The 21,464-nt window shown below is 42.3% G+C and overlaps 1 protein-coding gene across 6 annotated transcripts in view; it reads right to left on the bottom strand.

Annotated features, from left to right (window-relative positions):
• RFTN1 (raftlin, lipid raft linker 1) overlaps positions 1 to 21,464 on the bottom strand; it is a 198,161-nt gene that overhangs the window by 95,511 nt on the left and 81,186 nt on the right. For all 6 annotated transcript variants that reach the window (XM_070575980.1, XM_070575981.1, XM_070575984.1 and 3 more), the window contains exon 3: positions 15,693 to 15,879. In XM_070575980.1, coding sequence (XP_070432081.1) covers positions 15,693 to 15,879 — 187 coding nt within the window. The remainder of the gene's footprint in view (positions 1 to 15,692; positions 15,880 to 21,464) is intronic.

Raw genomic sequence — 21,464 nt, 5'->3', positions numbered from 1 at the left:
GCAATGTGAGTCACAGAAGGCTGGAGGCCAGGGAAGAGATAAGAGAGAACAGATTATCTAATTGTATCATAATCAGAATAACTAACCCATAAACCCAACCCGGATATTTCATTCCTTGTAACGACTCAGCAGATTTTCCCTCCTGCGATCTATCCAGACCACGGGCACGGCCGGGACATTTACACAGCCTGTCTGCTCTCACGGTGGCCGGGACATAACCCTTTTCTAAGCCATTAAAAACACATGTTTGCAAGCAAAGACTGTAATGCTTAGGACTGCTGTAAATATCCAAAATGGTCGCAGGCAAGAGGGTTAATCCTCAAATTATTCTGACGAAATGCCAAGCAGTCAGTTGAATACCCATTCTCGTCTCATGGGTAGATCTGAAATGAGGCTACTGAAAAACAAATGCTGTTAAAAAACTATTATAAACTATACTTTTAAATAATAAACATGTGGATAAAAACTATCATAACACTACTTTTAAATAACAAACATGTAACAGATCTCATTTCAACTCATAAATCCCTTAGATAGCTTCAAAGCCCATGAGTTTAAACAGCATCTTCTTTCTCCCAGGACACGAAGCATAGTTTGAACTTGAGTTACGAAAAGAAAGGAGAGGGAACGTGCAGTTCAATACGGCTATTTTTGCTTCATTTAGGAATAATCAGAAAGAACTGGTGACAAACACAAACTTAGATCACTAGGCACTTCTCCAACTGGAAAAAAAAATTATTAAATGTCAGTTGACAGAAACAAATTCTCTATCTCTGGGAAACAGGAAGGAATTTTAAGATATTTCCCCCAAGGCAACACCAGGCTCAAGCAGAATGATGAGAATGGCTTTTTTTTTTTTCTTAAGGAGTAGTAGGGAGGGAAATGAGCTACAGATCTGAAAAAAGATTTGTCAATGAAAGAAAAAGAAGGCTTTTTCTAGTTTCATCAGCTTATGCAAAACTAATGACAATAAAAAATCTATTTACTCACTTATCTATTCATCATCTTCTTGGCCACTGACCACATATAAGGCATTGAGCTAGATCCCCCCCTTAAGAAACTTATCGTCTAAGGAAAGATAAACTATATGTAAACAAAAGTGCAATGAGAGTTCAGTTATTTCCATTGTCAGGGATCAGGGAAATTTTTAACAAGCAAGGAGCACATAAGCTGAGTCTTTGAAGCCATGTGGAAATTAGTCATGGGACAACGAATAAAAAAGGACATTCCAGGCACCGACAACAGAAATGAGGAAGGATCTAGATGTAAAAAAGCATGACTCTATGATGGAAATAATAAACAGGGCAGTTTGGCAAAAGTTACATGAAAGTGAGGGTTGCTTATTACAGTTCAGCTACATCAATAAACACGAGCCTAACAAATATCTGGACCAATCTGCTGTTAGAAGGAATCCGTACTTGAGTGCCGTGCAGCGGCTAGAGCAGAAAAGTGAGAAACGAGGTTGGAAAGAAAGGATGGGAGCACGTTGCTACAGGATGGGACTAGACTTCATTGTGAGGTAAAAGGGAGTCATGGATGGTCTTAGATAAAAGAAGATACTAAAATACAGATTTTAGGAAGATTAAATAAGCAAGAGCATTGTGTGTGATGTAGGAAGAGGGGAAGAATATTTTAGGAGAGCAGAAATGAGAGCTGAGCTTTTTATAGAGGGAGTGGATGGACAGGGGAGAGATTTTAGGTATTTCTTGTCTCTGAAACTGGTGGTGGTTGGGGGTGGGGGGAATACGCTGCTGCTTCCCAAAGATGCTCTCAGGACAACGGGGAAAAGATTTCCAACAACTTTTATGGCCTCCTCTTTGCAAAATGAACCAAATCTACAAAAAAAGAAAAAAAAAATAAGGTTGCTTGAGTCAAAAGTTTCCCCTAAGAGTGAAGCTTAAGAAATGCTTAAGGGAAAAATCTGCCAAGAAAACAAATCCCGGTGAATCTTTAAATAAAGCACTTTCTACAGAGTCCAGCAGGGGAGTTGTGAAGTAGGATATAGAAAGAAGGAGAAAACTAACCTCTAGAGGGGTCACTGCCCTTTTTTCTGATTTTTGCCTTCCTCTTTCAGCAACAGACACTCACCACATCTGTTGATAAGGGTTTGGTATCACCGGGAACATGCCGGAAATGATGGGAGATGTGCAAACGACACCCTAATCACACGCTCCCTTAGGGAGCTATGTACTGCCAGCGGGGGGCAAGTCACCATGGGCATCTAACTACCCAATACCACTATTTATTCTAGAGAAGTCTTGCCACATCCTGTCTTGCTGTTTACAGTTAGAGCCAGCTCACTGGTAGATAACCCATCAGCTACTGCGCAACACAGGGAGTTCACCATTAACCTTAAAACAAAGTTTACCCCAGTGATCCCTGTATAATGTAGCCGTCAAAGAATTTCCATCCCACCAACCTGGACTACAGAAAAGAGGAGAACCACCACGAGGAATGGGATTCGGGGCAGAGTCCTGCTTTCTCTGGAATCCTGCTTGGCTCCTCACTTACTTTGAAAGGTGTGGGAAACACTAACATTAGTAAAAATGCACAATCATATTTTATCACAAACATAACGCTGAATAAAAAAGCAGGTCTTCCTGATATTTACTAGTCATATTATCTGCAAACAAAAATAACAATAATAGCTACACACATGAATGCTCTTCATGAGACTCTCTCATGGGCCATGTCCAGTTGAGTGGCAGAAGTCTCTTCTATGCATGTTTCATGCACATCTTCCAAATTAAAGGTTGCTTATTGTTTCCTTTCCTTCTAGATCTTCCTACCTACATCCTCTAACTAACTGAGGTGATGGAAATGTTCTATATCTGCACTGCCCAATACAGTAGCCTCTACCCACATGTTACTACCAAGTACCTAAAGTGTGGCTAGTGCAACGAAGGAACTGAATTTTAAATTTTATTTAATTTTAATTAATTTAAATTTAAACTGCTACGTGTAGCTACCTAATAGGAAAGCACAGCTTAACTCTTTTCTCAAACTTCAATGTACACGCCTGGGATCTTGTTAAAATGAAGATACTAATTCAGCAGGTCTAGGTGGGGCGTGGGAATCTGCATTTCTAAGGAGCTCCCAGGTGATGTCAATGCTACGGGTGCCTGGACCACGCCTTGAGTAGCAAGACTGTAAGTGCTTCAGGAACCATCAGCGTAACCCGGAAGCTTCGTGGATCAGTGGTCTCCAAACTTCTTGATCACATCCCTGTCAGTAAAAGATTCCTGAGTACTACGGTATCAGCATCTTACATACGTTACAAAACAGAAATTTTAAAAAATAAGAAACAGGTGAAATAAGCAATATTTTAAAATTATAATCACAATAAAGTTTATATTATTAATAACCAATATTTCAAGCCACAATATACACTTGAAACAAGATTCACTGTTAACAATGGCGGAGGTAAATCCACATTTCAAAACATTTCGTCGATGAGTCCAAATTTCCTTGGCCGCCATCTGTCAGATCTGCATAGGTGAGGAGCGGTGCTTCTATCTCACTAACAAAACTCTTCTGAACAGTGAGAGATAGTCAGCGCGGCCATTTCTGTGTGTGTGTGCGTGTGTATGTGTGTATGTGAGAGAGAGGGAGAGAGAGAGAAAAAGAGAGAAAAGGAGAGAGAAAGAAGAAATTCTGTGTATAATCTAGACCAATGGTTACCAAGGTGGGGTAAACATACCCATTTTTTTTTTACATTTACGTTACTGGTATTCTCCTCAATCTGCAATCACTTTATAGCAATTTTTTGTCAAGTGTATATTTCACGAGGGTTAATTTAGTTAAAACTACAAAAAATAATCCACAAATCCACTTCACTGAGTTCTCAACGGAAAGTGTTCCTCTGAACCCGGCCTCCCTCAGGAGCCCTCCTGCTCTGTATAGACAGGCGACCCCTGACATCTGCACCCAGCCAGGGCACCACCTTCATCCTGAACGTTAACTACCAGTAACACAGAATTTCTCTCCTAATTTTTCAATATACATAAATACACATAGAAGCCCCAGTTCTCCTCCAACATGGGTATGTTTACCCCATTTTGGTAACCACTGGTCTAGATTGTACACAGAATTTTAAGAATGATCTCAAAGTTCTACAACACAAATTTACTTCCAACATTAATAATGAATTCCATGTTCTTAAAAACAAATGGTGGAAATTCTTCTTAAATTAGTATGTAAATGCAATTACAATTTCAACAGGGTTTATTGGGAACTGGAGAAAATCACTTTAGACTTTATTTAGAAAAATCAATGTGAGAAAGTTGCCAAGATTCTGAAAAAGAAGAATGGTGCCCTACTAGATATTAATATATACCACAAATTCACTGTAATCAAAATAGCATGGTATTGGCACAAAACTCAATAAACAGATCAAAGGAACAATAAAGAAACAGGAATAGATTTCTCTCTCTCTATAGAAATCCAAACTACAATAAAGGTAGCATTTCATTCAGTGACAAAAGTTATGTTAATGTAATAAGTGCTGTTGGCAAAGGCAGTTGTCTGGAAGAAAATAAAGTTAGACCCCTACCTCACACCCTAACTCCAACCCAGTGGTTCTCAACTTGGGGCAGTTTTGCCTGTCAGGGGACAGTGGGTCACGCCTGGAGACATTTTTGATTGCCATACCTGAAGGGGTGGGAAGAGGGGGTGTTTGCTACCAGCATCTAGTGGGTAGATGCCAGGATGCTGCTACATATCCTACAATGCACAGGACAGTTCTCCACACAAAGACTTATGCACGCCAAAATGTCAACAGTTGAGAAACTATGTAGGTTGAGAAATCCTACCCTAACCCCAACCCTAATGGTTAAAAAATTAAAGAGGAACAGTGTTAGAAGAAGACAGATCCCAATAAGAATCCTGGCTCCTCCACTCATCAACAGTGTGACTCTGGACAAGTCACCACTCTGAGGCGTGTTTTCTTCATCATGGCTTTCAGTAGTAAAGATAATGTATATCGTGAAGCGATGAGCAAGGCCAGCCACAGCAACAAATAACTGGTAGCTATTCTGCCTATTACCATAAATGATAAATCATATTAAGAAGTGCCTACAAACGTATCAATGTTCTTCACAAGAAAAGTGGGCTTCTTTTTCCAGTAAGATCCAGGCTGCCTGTAAGATCCAGGCTACATGACAGCACAAATTCGGGGGACTTACAACTATAGAAGTTTGAGAATGCAAACTTCAACAAGTTACACATGTTATAAATCCCCCTAGAGCAGGGATGGTGCTCATCTCATTCTAACAAAGGCTACTACCTCAGAAGACAGGAGACATCTAATAAATACATTTTGATTTTGTTTTTAGGGAGCAGAGGGAGAATATCCCACTAACGCCCTTAGAACCATCATCTGCATGGAAACATTTAGTGCAGAAACTGACACGATCCAGCCAGCCTGCTGAGTGGAGCCATCTGGGGAGCCCCTAATGGTTTGCAGTGGCAGCTCTATGTACTGAAATCAGTTTGGGGACAACCAGGCCTCTGGTCCCACAGCCTACCATGAGGACTGGGGATGCTGCAAAGCCCAGAGAATTCTGGGAATTCTCTGAGGACCCTTCAATAAGCTCGAGGGCCCAAGAGCTGAAAGATGGAGTATTCTGAGACATGAGGCTCAAGATGGAACTTACACCTCACACACTCCCACTCACCCACCCCACACTTCAGTACTGAGAAGTCATTACGAACTTCTTCAGCCTAATTTTCCTAGGATCTAAAATGGGAGGTGGGGGATAAGGGAAGATAATGGTACCTTTCAGCTACAAAATAGAGTGAGTCTAAAACCTCTGCTGAACACACAATAATGTTTTCAACAAATATTAACAACAGAAACAACTATCAGAAGGACATAGTGAGAATAAATTACAACACATACAGGAATGAAGCAAAGTGCTCTCACACCCTCAGAAAACAGGTGTCGTATGAATACGAGTTACAAATTTGGTTTTTAAAGTCTTTGTAGCCATTTTAAGTTCCAACTCATGGTCGATGAATAGGAAGCAAATGAAATGTACTCCACTAAATCATATTTATAGCACTTACCTCTTTGTAAAATGGTTCCATCTTTCAGCCATTTAAAAAATTACAGACAACAGCTAGATAGATTATAGAGATAATCCTTATATCAAAATCTCAAGAACACTGAAATCACTAATAATGTACTTATATGGATCTGAAAGTTCTTTGTCACCTGCTGCTGCATTCATAGCTAAAAATGCAAATTCAATTAGTACTAGTCTTTTCCAGGACCCATCACTGGTGATACCCAGCATATCTTTCTTAGCTTGAAAAACACACACCATCTAAGCTACCTCTCACTGACAAAAAAGAGAAAGACAAAAGAGACTTTGCCAAGAATATTTAAAAACAATCTGAGTTCCTAAATTTAATATGGGATAGGCATATACATATAAAAATCTAACACTTTAGTAAAATTATTTTGCAACTAAATTACCTACATTGTATGCACATGACCCTCAAAATACTAAGCACCTCTAGAGTCTACACGCAATGCCACCGAACAAATCTTCCTAGAGAATCCATTTTTATTTAAAGATTGTGTGTACGTGTGGGAAGAGGGGGCCTTTATTTATTTTATTTTAAAACAAGTACAGACATTTCTTGGTACTGTAGTATTTGCATAAGTTTTAAGATCAACAGGAAATTTCAAAGAAATTTAGTGCTTGCACTTCTGTGTTTTGGGTACCTGCTTGCTGTCTCTGCCATTCCAAATGACTTCTGGGAAAGACTGGAAATCACTAGTATGCTAATTCTCTCTCTCAGAGGAGACAAAAAATAAATAAAAAATAAAGCGCGGGGAAAGACACGGGCAATCAAGGACAGCTATGAAACAGGAGAGAAAATAAGCTTTCATGTGAACAATGCACGTCTCCCTTGCTCTCTCCACTGGGATAAAGGCCGACGCTTTGGAGGGAGAGAGTAAGGGTATCCAGGCAAGCCATTTAGGGGTGCGGACTGGAAAAAACCCTCTTTCCCCAGGAGAATGTGGCTTTACACCGGCATATTAGATTGGAAAGTGCAAACACAATAATTAACAGCGAATCCTGAAACTTCAACACGCCAGAAAAGGGTGTCACTCCAGAGAGAGATGGGAAATAGGAGGAATACATTAAGATAGGCTTCGGTGATGCTGGACAGCTCTGCGGGGTAAGGTGGCAGCCCAGGAGAGCTCATCAAGTTCTGCAAACACCTCGGAAAGCTTGAGAAAACTGATGAAGATGAGACCATGCTGGCAACAAGGGGCAGCTTCGAGCACAGAGTGGGGGCCCTTCCTCTATCTGCACCCAAAATAACGACCTCCATGCTAAACCAACACCTTATTCCCTGCTCTGATTTAAGAAGAGAACTTTGAATCCACCTTCCTCAATTTCTGCTCTCTGGGAATAAACCGGCTGCTGCGGTTTCTCCACCACAGTAACACCTGTCAATCACCGCTGGGCCCCACGTTCCTTTTCTTCCCTACGTGTGATTCCAACAATCAGCATGCTCCAGGGCTGAAGCCCAGCCTCGTGTGTGAGCATTTTCTAGGGCACACCTCAGTAGGCGCTGCCACCCCCTGTGTATTTCGTTTAATTATGAAACCTCTTTCTAGAAGGCCTATAATTCTCCCAAGAGTCAAAGTAATTGGTAGAAATTAGACATGAAGAGACACAAGGCCACCTAAAGAGGACACTTCTGACTATAATTTTTATAAGAATTTTCTTTTTACTTCCAATACAATTTTGTACTTTTCCAAAATTTGCCCTTTTCAAATGCCAAAGAAAATGTTCATGTTATCTTGTGGGCTATAAAAAAGGCAATGTAATGCATTTGTACTCCACTTATGGTTCACAAAGATTTCCTTTCTTTTGAAGGCCATCCTTTGGATGTTTTTTAAAAAGAAAAAAAAGCATGAAAATAACCTGCATATATACATAGCCCTGTGGCAAATCACTGTTATTTGGGTGTGACTTCTGGCGGGGGGCGGGGAGTGTTCCATCACTTGGGGTCCATGCTGTGTGGCTGCATTATCAAGATGCACTTTTGGTACTGACAAATATGTAAACCAAAGACAGATCTATCTTGCAATGAATTTATGGCCCTTTAGTGAATGAGGGTAGCCAAATTTCAGGGTATAGTTTTATTCCACTCAATTCAGGAATATTCTATTGAGTAACACCTACTCAGCATCTGGCACTCTAAGTAAGTAATGAGAATCCAAGGATGAAAGAAGATTTAGCAAGGGGGAGAGGAGCTGGCCAGACACAGAAAAACAGTAACAAGACACTCAGAAGTCTGATGATTGCTTTATGTGAAAGGAGGAAGATGCAGCTCAAAGGCGGATGATTAAGGCCACTGAAATAAGCATTACACTGATATCTAAAGGTTGCAAGATGGCAGCCAGCGGAGTGGGGTGGGGATACACAGTGTTATTTTGAAAAAGTGAGGCAACATCTAAAAAAGAAAAGTTTTCACATAAAAATCCAGATGTCTGCCTTTTCTTGGGAAAAAAAAAAAAACCATAAGATCTGGCAACACTTAGCAACAATGGGACAGGTTTAGGCATTGACTCTACCATACCCAAGAGTCTCCACTCAAGGAGCCTGGCCTCTGTAGGCATCTGTGTTTGCAAGCCCTGTCAGAGAAACAGCAGTCTTCAGGATTTCAGATTCCCGGCCCCAGGAAAGGAAATAAGGGGTAAAGGCTAAACATACTCTGGGATTTGCTTTCCTGGAAATAAAACAGCAAGGAGCCTAAAGAATTGTCTCTCTCTGCATCACTTGACACTGGGCGGCCAGAGCTGACTCATTCAGCAATCTGTGTTGCTTGTAAGTAGCTGGGAGTACAGCTTGCTGATGCGGTCTGAGAGGAAAAACTTCTCAGACTCCAAGCATATGGTCAATTTGGAACAGAGCAACCCACTTAGCACAGCTCTCGGCAAGCACTGCATCTCTTCTAAGAATCACTGGAGGCATCTGGTATAGAAAATGAGGACCACAGCAGCCTGGGCTCAGTCAGCAACACAGAAGTAGGCTGGTCCTAGTGGGCTCACCACGGCCTCACACAGCTTCCCCCAGCCTCTCCCAGCTCAGACTTCCCTCCTTGCTCCTGACTGCCCAGTGGACACCTCGCAGTTGACATCCTACCACCAGCAATTGCCACAATCACCATGAGACCAAACTGATGCTGTTCACGCTCCTCCTGTGGTAGACGCTGTCTGTGCTCCACCCAGATCCCCTCTGATCCCTCCTCTGATGCCCCTCCCAGTTCTGTGTGTCTCCCCAGCTTCTGCATGCGTCACCGTCTTCTCTGGCTACCGGAGCTGCTTTGCCTGGATAAGTCCTAGACCTGGAAGTGTCTGGGGCAGCTCATGGCAAATGGCTCCATATGACAGCCAGTTCCCTGGCCTCAAGGTGGACTCAATGCGGGATCAGCCTGCTCCCTCCCCTTCCCCGTCCCACATCCCCACTCCTAACTGATTCCTGCTGGGAACACTTCCTTAATAACCACATGCATGTGAATCCTCCTCTCAGGGTCAGCTTCCGGGAAAACTCCACGCAGACACACACCCCCTTCCCCATCCTCACTCCCTCCCTCTTCCAGTTAATCCTCTTGGCCACTCAGAGTCAAAAGCTCACGCATATTTTGATGCGTCCTCTTCCCTCATGCTGTCCCTTTCCAGCTAAACATTAGATCCACTATTTCCTCCAGTCAGACACATCTCACATCTCTCTCTTCCTTGCCTGCTTACTACAGCCTGCTTTAGTCACCGATCATCTCCCACCATAACTAACGCCATCAGCTTCCATTTTCTTCCTCTCTTAAGCTTTTAAAAACTCAGCACTTCTAATGGTCATTCCTCTAAAAATAAAATTAAAAAATTGCAATGGTTCCCCACTGACTTCAGGATAAAGTTTAAACTCGGCCCAGCCATCGGAGGTCTCCTGATCCAGGCCCCGTGCTCCTCATTTCCCTCTGGACCACGTGCTCCAGTCACGCCACATCATCCGTGCTCTGCTTTCCAGGTTCCGGCCTCGTCTGGGCCAGTCCCCCTGCCTGGGAGGCCCTCCCCACCAGCTGTTCCCTGTTCAAGTCTACCCATTATTCCAGACCAAGAGCAAATGGGGGCGGCAGCGTCTCCTCTTCTAAAGCACGCCCATTAACAAATGCCAGGTGAGAGGTGGAAACTCAGACCCAGAGATTCAGTTGAGCATGCACGTAGTTTGCATATATTTTTTACATCCCTCTAGTAGATAAGTTTCTTGAGAGCTGGGAGCTCTTCAGAGTAATATTTGCAGAGAGAAGCTACATCACACGTGTTATCTTAGAAAAATCTAACTGAAAGAGAGGAACGTTTACCACTTAAAACAGCGCCAGTTATTGCACTCAAAAGGCAGATGTGCCCCGGAGTGGATGTGAGATGGGAGGTGTGGAGATCCTGTTCCCTCAATTTCAGTTCCTGTGAACGCCTCTCTAGGTGCAAGCATCTCACCACCCTAGGTGTGATTCTAATGAACACTGGCTCTGAGCCCACACCTACTGACTTCCCCATGGGGCTCATTGTTGGAAACACCAATCCGATTTAGTCCTGTAGGAAAACGTGCATCGGTCAGGTAGAGAGATGCTACAGTATTACATTTCATGGGCAATCAAAGAGATTTTCAAGGGCGGTTTTGATTATATTCATTTTCCACCTTCCACAAGGGTTTCAGAATCCTACCCCCTGCATTAGCTGCCGCTCCTCTGTGTGCCCCACCCCCTGACCGTGGGCCAAAAGGCACCTGATGAATGTCGACAGAATTCGCAAATGTCATGGTCCCCCGTACCATATAAGGCATTATTCCAGGAGACCTGGATCCAAGTGGCTTCAACCCATTAGTGATGAAAAACACATCACTGACACCCTAAACTAGCTCTCTGTGTGAACAATGACAATTCAACAGCTGAAAAATGCAGCACAAGACATTTTTGTACTTACGTCTATAACCATAAAACGACCTAGAATTAAACCCACACTCATGAAACATCAGAAGTGACATTTTAATAACTGACTTCTTTTAGCCATCAAGTTTTGAGATCTTTGGCAACTCATTCTAAGGAAAACTGCCCGAAAAAAATTGAAGGACAACTTAACCGTACTTACAATTCAGAGTGAATGCAACCATATTGCCTGTTAAAAATCACTAGGTGTTCCGAAGCGAGAGCTGAGAAGGAAGCCCAAACTCCCTTTCTACTTATTCACTACATATCTCATATTCAGCTCCTCATTCTTGAGTTAGTTTTCAAAGTAACTGACTTTGACTAAACTCAACACTCTTAGGATGAAGAACGATGTATGGTTAGATGTGTGCTCTGGCTTGCCATCTTAAAATGAAATGGCAGTTATCAGGAATTTTCAAAAGAAAAGATCAGGTAATTTTTTATGGATTTAAGTGAAGTTTGTCAAAATGGTAGAGGGCCCAGAGGAATGTCACTGCGCTGAGCTTTGAGAATGACTCAATAATTCAGTTGGACTGTCAATGATGCTCTCAAATTACCCAACCTCCACTAGAATACATTTCATTACGAGACTTCAACTCTTTCTACATCCTAGGCATTACTCCTATGTTTGCTCAAAAGAAATCTCACCCAGCTAAAAGCTCCTTTCTCCAGAAACATTTCCTTGGTTTCCTTTCCAGCGAGCAGTGACTTCTTTTTCCAAACTCCCATGGTAGAAGGCTCACGTCTCATTTTCTCAGTTAAATTGTAGGGCCCTGGAAGGCAGGCTCCCTTCCCAGGTGAACCTTGCATCTGCACCCTCTACCTTCCCACCCAGTAGAGCTCCTAGCACAATATCTTATAACGAGTTGAAGCTCAGTAAGTGTTTGCAGATGAAGGAATGAGTGAGTGAATGAATGCAAGCTTGTATGGTTCTGCTCTTTTTCCTGGTCTTGCTGCAGAACGCAAAGGCCAGTTACTTGCTAAAAACTTTATGTTCACTTTCAAACACATTAAGGTTGATATTCAAGTTTCAAGTCCTCATCCTATGATGATTCTTGCTAATGAACCTGATTTGGATTGATAGTAATCTAAAAAGTTTATCCACGGCCCTTTCAATGTGGGCTACTTAGAAAATATTAACCAGGCATTTACTTCCTCTTTGAGAGCTAAATCATTTAACAGCATCTGTAGCTGTCAGAACTTTGGCAGACTTTGTGAAAAATGTCATTTTAACTGTCCATATTAAAAGTTAACCACATGAGATTTCCTTTGTTTCGATTCTACTACTTGAACTCCCTACTGATACAGAAAAAGTTCTGTTGTTTTGCTTGTTTCTCATAGTGTGGGGTCTTTTCCTCATGATGCAAAAACACACGGTTAGTGCATTTGGTAGGAGAGAAAATGCTGTTCTTTAAAATTATATTGTATAATGACTGACTCTGCTTCCTACTATACCCAATACTAATGGGGAATGCAAGTAGGGGAAATACTCTTGGTCATTTTTGCCATGAGAATGACAAATTACCATTCTCATTACTATCCCTGGTAAATTACCAAGTTTTTGAAACTTCCTTTAAAGAAAACACTGGGATGGGGGGCAGTTGCAAAGACCCAGCACAAAATTATCAAAGTAATTTCTTTCTCTGTACCTGCTTATTAAGGAGCTGGTATGCTCCTTAAAGTCACCCAGGCAGTTGGTCCAGGCACTCTGGCCTAGAGTGAACTCAAACCCAAGGAGAATGCCGTCTTCTCTTTCTTGAAAACCCTTCTGCACACCTCTGTCTCATTCTTCTTAATAGCTTGACCCATTTTCCTCTTCTGGAAAGTAAGCTCATTCGCTCAGGGCCTGTCCTCAGTGGAAGGAAAGAACTCCTATTGAACACCAGCTCCACTGCTGGCTTGTAATGGATATTCCCAAAAGTGGGGCTTCTTATTCCTGAAGAGGAGCTTTCTCACCCACCTCATCCAATCAGATACTGCAGAGTTGATTCAGGCCTTGCAAATCATTTAGTACCAGAAAAATGTACTGATATGCCCTCCAAACTACACCACTTATTCATAGCCAAGTGCAGCCTAGAACACAGGCCCTCCAACCAGGAACCCTATGTTCTTTCTCACCTATCCCAGTACTCAGACTGTCCCCAAGAGTGAAATGGCCATCCCCAGGAGTGTTGGTGAGTGTGAGGCACGAAGCCAGACAGGAATTAGCCAGGTCCTCTACTCACTTGCTATTCTAAGTGTGGTCTATGGACCAGCAGCCTTGGCATCATCTGGGAACATGTTGGAAATGCAAAGTCCCAGGCCCCACGCCGGACCTGCTGAATCAGACTGCACTTGAACGACAGCCCCAGGGGATTCACAGCAGGCACGTCAAAGTTTGAGAAGTGCTGCTCCATAGCAGGAAAAAAAAGACATCTTCACATTTAGAGTCAAGTTCATTTAACATGTGCTGACTTCATGGCAAGTCCCGTGCTGACATCACCTATAACAGAATCACACCGAGGGATACACCTGTGACTTCACCAAAGTGGACTTCTCCCCTCTAAACATCAAGACCAATGCACGCATCTAAGTAGAGAAACACGGGAGCCCAGTAATGCCTTGTGTAACCTGGAAGGCACACGGTAAGTCGGTTTTATTTTGTTTCCTTTCTGAAGTTCAGATTTATTTGAAGACTGTTGAGCGGTAAAACGGAGGAAAGGTGAAATAATGACTACTACGCCATCTAAAAGTCAAAGACACGCTCCCCACTTTTTTTCATAAAGGGCTTGTTCACAAACGTCACGGGTGCAGGAGCACAGTGCCTGCTTCACCTCAGGGGTAAGACACAGCTATGGGAGTCAGCCTGCCTGGGAACAAGTCAGAGCTCTACTTGCCATCTGTGAGACCTTGACAAATCATTCAATGTCTGGGCCTCAGTTTCCTCACCTTTAAAAGAGGAACAAAAATAGTAGCTATTTCACAGGCTGATTATGTGGATGAAATGATACTTATAAAGACCAGCACACAGTGAGCACTCAATCAAGGTGAGCTACAGTCATGATGCATGTCCCATGTGTCAGTGGAACCTAAAACCACTGTGGCTCCCAGAACAATTTCCTCTTGTGATTGACCAGATCTTGATCCTCAGCCAACTGGCTAAAGAAACCAATATGCAAAAAAGGCAGATATCAAGAAAATTTCACTTTACAAAAACCATGGTAATCCTGGACATTAGCACAGGTATATACCATCTTTCCTGCGAACTCTAGAGCACGTTGACTGGGACTAAGGGCCCCATAGCTTGATCAGCCACGAAGAAATGAAGAACTCTGCTTGTCAGGAAAGACGAGCCCATCTCAGTCACGCAGCCTCCCGCCTCACAGCCGTCGCTCGTGAGCTCACTAGCCGAACCCTTGTCCGCCCAGCAAAACGACTTTTAGAAAGAAAGAGAGGCAGTCACTCTGTACTCTCCCTCCTTTCAAAACATGGTGTATGTTGTCATTCCTCCCATGATAGTTGGCCAAAGGATAGATCTGATTTCCTTTGCCAGACTTACTTCAATTTTCATTTTTACGAAAGCAGCAAAAACATATGGTGCTTTCTATTCCACCTTCATTGTTTTAAAGAAATCATTTAAAATTAATGTTGCTCCTTTTGAGAAACCAATCTCCACCTCTCTTTTCCCAATTAGACCCAATAAAAATATGAGTAAGGAGCAGCCCTGATGGCCTAGTGGTTAAGTTTGGTGTGCTCCATTTTGGTGGCCTGGGTTCAATTCCCAGGCATGGACCTACACTACTCGTGTCTCAGTGGCCATGCTGTGGCACAGTTCCCATACAAAAAAAGAGGAAGATTGCCAATGGATGCTAGTTCAGGGTGACTCTTCCTCAGCAAAAACAAAAACAAAAACAAAAACAAAAAAACGACTACATATATATGTGTGTGTGTGTGTGTGTGTGTGTGTATATATATATATATATATATATATATATATATATAAAAGTAAGCATTCAGTTGGGCAAGGCATACTTAAAAAAACATCCTCAAAGCCTTGAAAATCAAAATCAAGACTAAATCAATTACAGCACTTGACTCAAGTGGATTTTGTTTTTCCTTCCACACGACTGACAGAATTTACAGTGGGTTCAGAATGTTCAACTATTTCTAGAGTTTGGGGGAAGGCATTAAGTTTGTAAATAGTCTAAAAAAAATTAGTGAGTTTTCTGTCCATGCTTTTCGGATTAATAGTATTCTACTTGCTCTAGTTGTATCACTGTGGGAGACACCTCTTCAGAGGAGAGATTCTTCTCCACGTGTAATCCAATAAATTAAAGGAATGTAATCCAATAAATTAAAGTGTAATCTTTGCTAGGAGAGAAAATGCCTGTCCTTTAAAATTGTATTTTATAACGACTCTGCTTCCCACCATCAATGATGTGTGTAATCCAATAAATGAAGGAAGGGAAAGGATGTGAAATGGAACTCTCTGCTTACGCAGTTGGGTGTGGACAGCCACAGGATGCTAAGAAACTTCTCTCTGGTTGCCTAACGTACTGCCTTACGTGTCAGAGGGCAGAGGCCTGGGAACATCAATGCAAATTTCAAACACACACTCCAGCCCACCCCTAATCCTCTTAATTCCCCTCTTCCATTCAACACAGGTTAGCCACCTCGCGATCCTAACCATCTACCCGCAAAGGCCTTACCTGTCGGTTTTCTTGATCAGAATGGCCCTGAAGATGTGCTCGAGGGGTGTCTTCTCCTGTTCATGGATCGGCTGCACAAAAGGATGCAGAGCCACCAGCGAAAAGCCCTGCTGGTACAGCTCCAGGAGCTGGGCGGGCAGGTCGCGCAGGGAGGCCAGCCTCACCGCCGAGGAGCGCGGGAGCTCCGCTGGGGGTGGGGAGAGGAGAGCTCATCAGAGACCCACAGACACTGCCTGCCCTACCCATCTGAGTCCCTCTCCCCTTGCCCTTGAGACAAATCTCTAGGTCACCTCTCACTAAAAATGAGTTCGTTCCGTCTTAACTACTGTCCTCAAAGAGAACTTACAAGCACCCAGATATTTTGCAACTCATCCAAAGGCACTGATAATTGGATATTTTAAATACTGAGTCAATCTGCTCAGAGATCACATTGAAAAAGTCATTTCCACCCCCCTCAAAAAAAATTAAAAAGAAAGAAAAGCAGCAGAAGAAGCAGGGGTGGGGGGGCTGGAGGGGGAGACAAGGACTGTGGGCAAATATAAAATCGCCAGGTGGCAAAAAGCAGCACCAACAACCAAAAGATAAACCAGAACAAAATTTCTGTGACACTTAAGACAAAGGGGTCATTTCCTTGATTTGTAAAGAAACCACTCCAAAAAAAAAAAGAAAAATGGACAAAGTATATGAACAGTCAATTGCCTAAAAACATAATATTTGAAAAGACACTCAAATTAACTCAACATTAGAACTATGCATATCAAAACAAATAAATATTCTTTACCTACTGAATTATTTTAAAATTTGCATTTAAAAAATTTTAGGGGCCAGCCCCATGGCCGAGTGGTTAAGTTCCCACACTGCATTCGGCGGCCCCAGGTTTCACTGGTTTGGATCCTGGGCATGGTCCTAGCACGGCTCCGCTAAGTTGATCAAGCCACACTGAGGCAGTGTCCCACACTGCACAACCAGAAGGACCTACAACTAGAATATACAGCTACGTACTGGGGGGCCTTGGGGAGAAGAAGAAGAAAAAAAAGATTGGCAATAGATGTTAGCTCAGGTGCCAACCTTTAAAAAAAAATTTTTTTAAGAAAGGCAGACAAGATTCGAAATTCGAAAGGTACAAGCGTATACAGAGCCAAAGGCCTACGTCCCAGGTCTGTCCCTGCCTCCCAGGCTTTTCCCTTGACGCAATCAATATTATTCATTTTTTGTATACATGTCAACAATCGCTGAATTCATGCACAATTAAATAACTCTATAGATCTCGCTCCCCTTTTACTCAAATGGTAGCATAACATCACGCACCTGGCTTTTTATCAACTAACAGTGTACTTGTCTTAGAGACCTTCAATGGCAGTACACAGGGCTCTTCCTCACTCTTTTTACAGATGCAGTTTCCATTGTGTGATGGACCACAGATTATTCAAACTTTTGCTTTTATAAGTAATGCTGCAGTGAAAAACATTGCTCCTACATGATTTCACATGGGTGCATGTATATATAGTACCTCTAAAAGAATAAATTCCTAGGTGTGGAATTGCTGGGCTAAAGATAAATGCATTGTAGTTTTTTCAGATATTGCCAGATTCCTCCATAAAGTAGATACAGCTTTACCTCCCATCAGCGCTGTACAAAGGCATTTCCCTTCTCACGCCCCGGCTAATCTCATAGTGAAAAAATGACCCCTGTGAGGTGGTAATTTGTATTTCTCTTATTATGTAATTTTAATTTTTTCTTATTAAACATTTTATGTTTAAATGCTATCAGTGTTGCCTTTTCTGTTAACTGTTCATAGTCGCTGCCTAGTTTTCTTTTGGGTTATTGGTCCTTTTTTCTTATTGGTTCTTATTTGTGATGCCGGTGGCAAATATCTTCCCACAATTTATTGTCTTTTGACTTGGTGAAAGGTGCCTTTCGCTATGGAGAATTTTTTTTGTAAAGGTGAATTTATCAATCTTGTCTTCAACAGCTTCTGAGTTTTATGTCACAGCAGAGAGATCTGGGATTATAAAACAATTCTCCTGTGATTTCTTGTAGTGCATATTTCATTTTTTACATGTAAATCTTTGATGCATTTGGAATTTATGCAACATGAATTAAACATTTTCCCATTTTTTATCCATTTTCCTCATTGATTTGAGTTACCACCTTTATCATATATTATATTCCTGAATATATTTAAGTTTATGACTGTAATCCATTAATACATTTTAGCAATGTTAGTTTCATATTATATTTTAATATCTGCTCTGGCTATTTCCTGAATCTTCCTAGCTTCCTGTTTATTTTCTGAATCTTCCTGTCTATTCTTACTTATTTGTTTTTCCAAAGGATCTTTAAAATCAGCTCATCAAATTCCCCCTCCACAAAAAAATGGTGTTAATATTTTTATTGGATCATGTTCAAATTTATAGCTTTACTGAGGGAGAATGGATATTTTCATCATGCTACAAGTTCCCACACAAGAACACAGCACAACTTTCGTTTATTCAAGTCTTTTCAGTCCTTCAGATGCATATTAAAGTTTTCTTCACGTAAATACTGCACACTTACTAAGTTTATTCCTAGTTACTTTATAATGTACTGCTATTGGAATAGTACAATTATTTTTTCTTTTTACTTCTATGATATCAATCACGGGCAAGAAGATTGGGGAAACAGACAACGCTCATCACAGTTGATGGGGTGACCTTTCTGGAGGGCAATGTGGTGACTGCCTCCAAACTGAAAAGTGTCTGCGCCCTTTGTCCAGCAACTCCGCTGCTGGTATTACGCCTATGGCTGGGTTCATAAAAGTTTTTCAAGATGTATGGACAAAGAAAGACATTCACTACTGGGTTGTTCATACAGCAACAACCTGGAACCAAAGAGTTCTTCACTGGTGTGCCAGTTAAACAATGATGAATCCTATGAACGTTTAAGGAGATTAAGGTAAATCTGTCATGTGCTGATGGAAACATGTCCAAGATACATTACTAAGTTAAGACGTAAGGTGTCTAACAGTGTCTATCATATGATGCTCTTGTATTGAAAAAAAGGATAGACAAGAATAATTTTTTTCTGGAAGGAATCACAAAAAACATCAATATTGGAAAGAGAGACTGTAGTAGAGAGGGGAGGATGGGAAGGTGGTTTTTACTTTATTACGTACTTCTAGCACAACATCAACAGGGACCATTTGGGGAGAGGGTTTATGAGACATTTTAATTGTCTTCTTTATATGTAAAAACAATATTATTTACAAGTTTTTATGTATTTTTTAAAACAATGTGGTTTTTTAAATTCTTTTTTATTTTTTTGTTGTTGAGGAAGATTCACCCTGAGATAATATCTGTTACCAATCTTCCTCTTTTTTTTTTTTTGCTTGAGGAAGATTTGCCCTGAACTAACATCTGTGCCCACCTTCCTTTATTTTGTATGTGAGACACCACCACAGCATGGCTTGATGAGTGGTGAAGGTCCTGGGATCCAAACCCACAAAGCCAAAGCAGAGCACACAAACTTAACAACCATGCCACAGGGCTGGCCCCAATAATGTGTTCTTTTAAAACACAAAAACAAAATCTAGGGGTACTTAGGAATATTATTTAACATCAGATACTGTAGCTCTCATTTCCATACACCATGCAGGAGATTTACAGGGGAAAAAAAACCTATAGCAATGACTCCCTAGACCAAGTGTCCAGCAACCTAGAGAAATCTCCATTCACAACAGTGACAAACAGACGACTGACCAGGGAAGCCGAGATGCACGCAATCTTTCTCTTAAAGGGTACACTGTGGATATGCTGCTAGATAAAAAAGTCTAAAACTAAGTCTGGTAAAGACGCTGAGCCCCTTTGCATTCCCACACACAGAAACACGTCAAGGGCTCACAAGCAGCTCCTTAGACCCAGGCAAGCGGGCCCCTACCCTGGACCCCGAGCTTCAGAGCAGGGAGCCTCCCCATGTGCACCGTGGCCCAGCAGCAGCAGCACCCAGGAACTGGTTAGCAATGAAGACTCTGGGCCCCACCCCAGATCTACTGAATCAGAGTCTGAGCCACCTACACCTTCACAAGCCCTCCAGGAGATTCTGAGGCTGAGAAGTACTCTCCAGAAAGTTCCACTTGGGCCCTCCTCCAACACTCTCCTCTTCATGGGCCAGGAAACCTGGGTCTAAGGGCATGCACCCACCTGTGCCCTGCACCCCAACTTCACACGGCCTAGACCCGGGAATTCTCTGGCCTGACAGCCCCAGCCTGCGCAGGCTTCTTCCCCAGTCTGTAGCTAGGGTGGTCCTGATGGTCCCCGCTGTATGCCCACCCCCAGGCCCAAGCTGGGACAGAGACTAGGGCAAGGCGAGTGAGGAGACACTGCCATAGGTGCAAAATTTAAGGGGCACCAAAAACTCAGCAATCAACATAAATATTTAATGCAATATGTTAAAAAGTGAAAATTAATGCAAAAAATCCATAACAAACAAAATATCAAAAATTTTAATAAGGACAGGATCAGTGTTATTGATTTTTCCTTTGGCCTGAGGCTCCAGCACGGCTCTGCATGCCACTGTTGCTGATCGCGTCTTTTTAACGAATGTTGCCTCGCTCGCCTCACCCTAGTATTGGCTCAGGCCCAATATCTCTTCTTGCACTCTGGTCCCAGGCCCTGCAAAAGACAGGAGTGGGGGCCAGCCCGGTGGCGCAGCGGTTAAGTGCGCACGTTCTGCTCTGGCAGCCCGAGGTTCGCCAGTTGGGATCCCGGGTGCAGACATGGCACTGCTTGGCAAGCCACGCTGTGGTAGGCGTCCCACATATAAAGTAGAGGAAGATGGACATGGATGTTAGCTCAGAGCCAGGCTTTCTCAGCAAAAAGAAGAGGATTGGCAGTAGATGTTAACTCAGGGCTAATCTTCCTCAAAAAAAAAAGACAAGACAGGAGTGGGTCTGTATGTATATTGTCCCAAAGGAAACAGGGTTGGGTTTCCTCTGCTGTCAAGAGATTAGGAAGCGACTGAACCCAGAGGGCACAAGTGCGTGTGGCATAGACACTGGTTGTTTTATTTGAAAAACTGAATGGACTTTTTTGGCCTTTCTGGAGGGTAATTTCATGATATGCATCAAACCTAAAAACACTATGCAGCACTAAGATCCCCTTTTCTTTGACAATACTGCAAATAAAGAGCATCTGTGAGTCATCAAATATGAGACCTCAAACTCAGCCAGTCTCAACAGTTCAATATTTTGTGAATGTTTCAAGTATTTCAAACTCTTACTGCTATAATAAAATAAACCTTCACCAAGATTTTGATAATTTATATACTTGTTTCCTTTTATGCATCATGCTGTAATAAAAACATGAAACTAGGGGCCAGCCCCATGGCCGAGTGGTTAAGTTCGCGTGCTCTGCTTCAGCGGCCCGGGGTTTTGCCAGTTCGAATCTGGGGCAGGGATCTAGCACCACTCATCAGGCCACGCTGAGGCGGCATCCACATGCCACAACTAGAAGGACCCACAACTAAAATATACAACTATGTACTGAGGGAATTTGGGGAGAAAAAGCAGGGGAAAAAAAAGATTGGCAACAGTTGTTAGCTCAGGTGCCAATCTTAAAAAATAATAAAATAAAATAAAAGTAGTTGATGTGGTTAGAAGACTCGGGATTCTAGCATCAGCTGCATTTCTCACTAGCGTTAATCCTGGGCACATGGACACAGTCTTCTCGTATAAAATGGAGATAACAACATCAGCCTGTTTTCTATCATAGGGTGGTTGTGAGAACCAAATGGGAT

This window comes from Equus przewalskii, chromosome 15 (assembly GCF_037783145.1).
Source record: "Equus przewalskii isolate Varuska chromosome 15, EquPr2, whole genome shotgun sequence".
Taxonomy (NCBI): domain Eukaryota; kingdom Metazoa; phylum Chordata; class Mammalia; order Perissodactyla; family Equidae; genus Equus; species Equus przewalskii.
The sequence above is the reverse complement of the archived record's forward strand: the minus strand, read 5'-3'. Positions and strand labels throughout refer to the sequence as shown.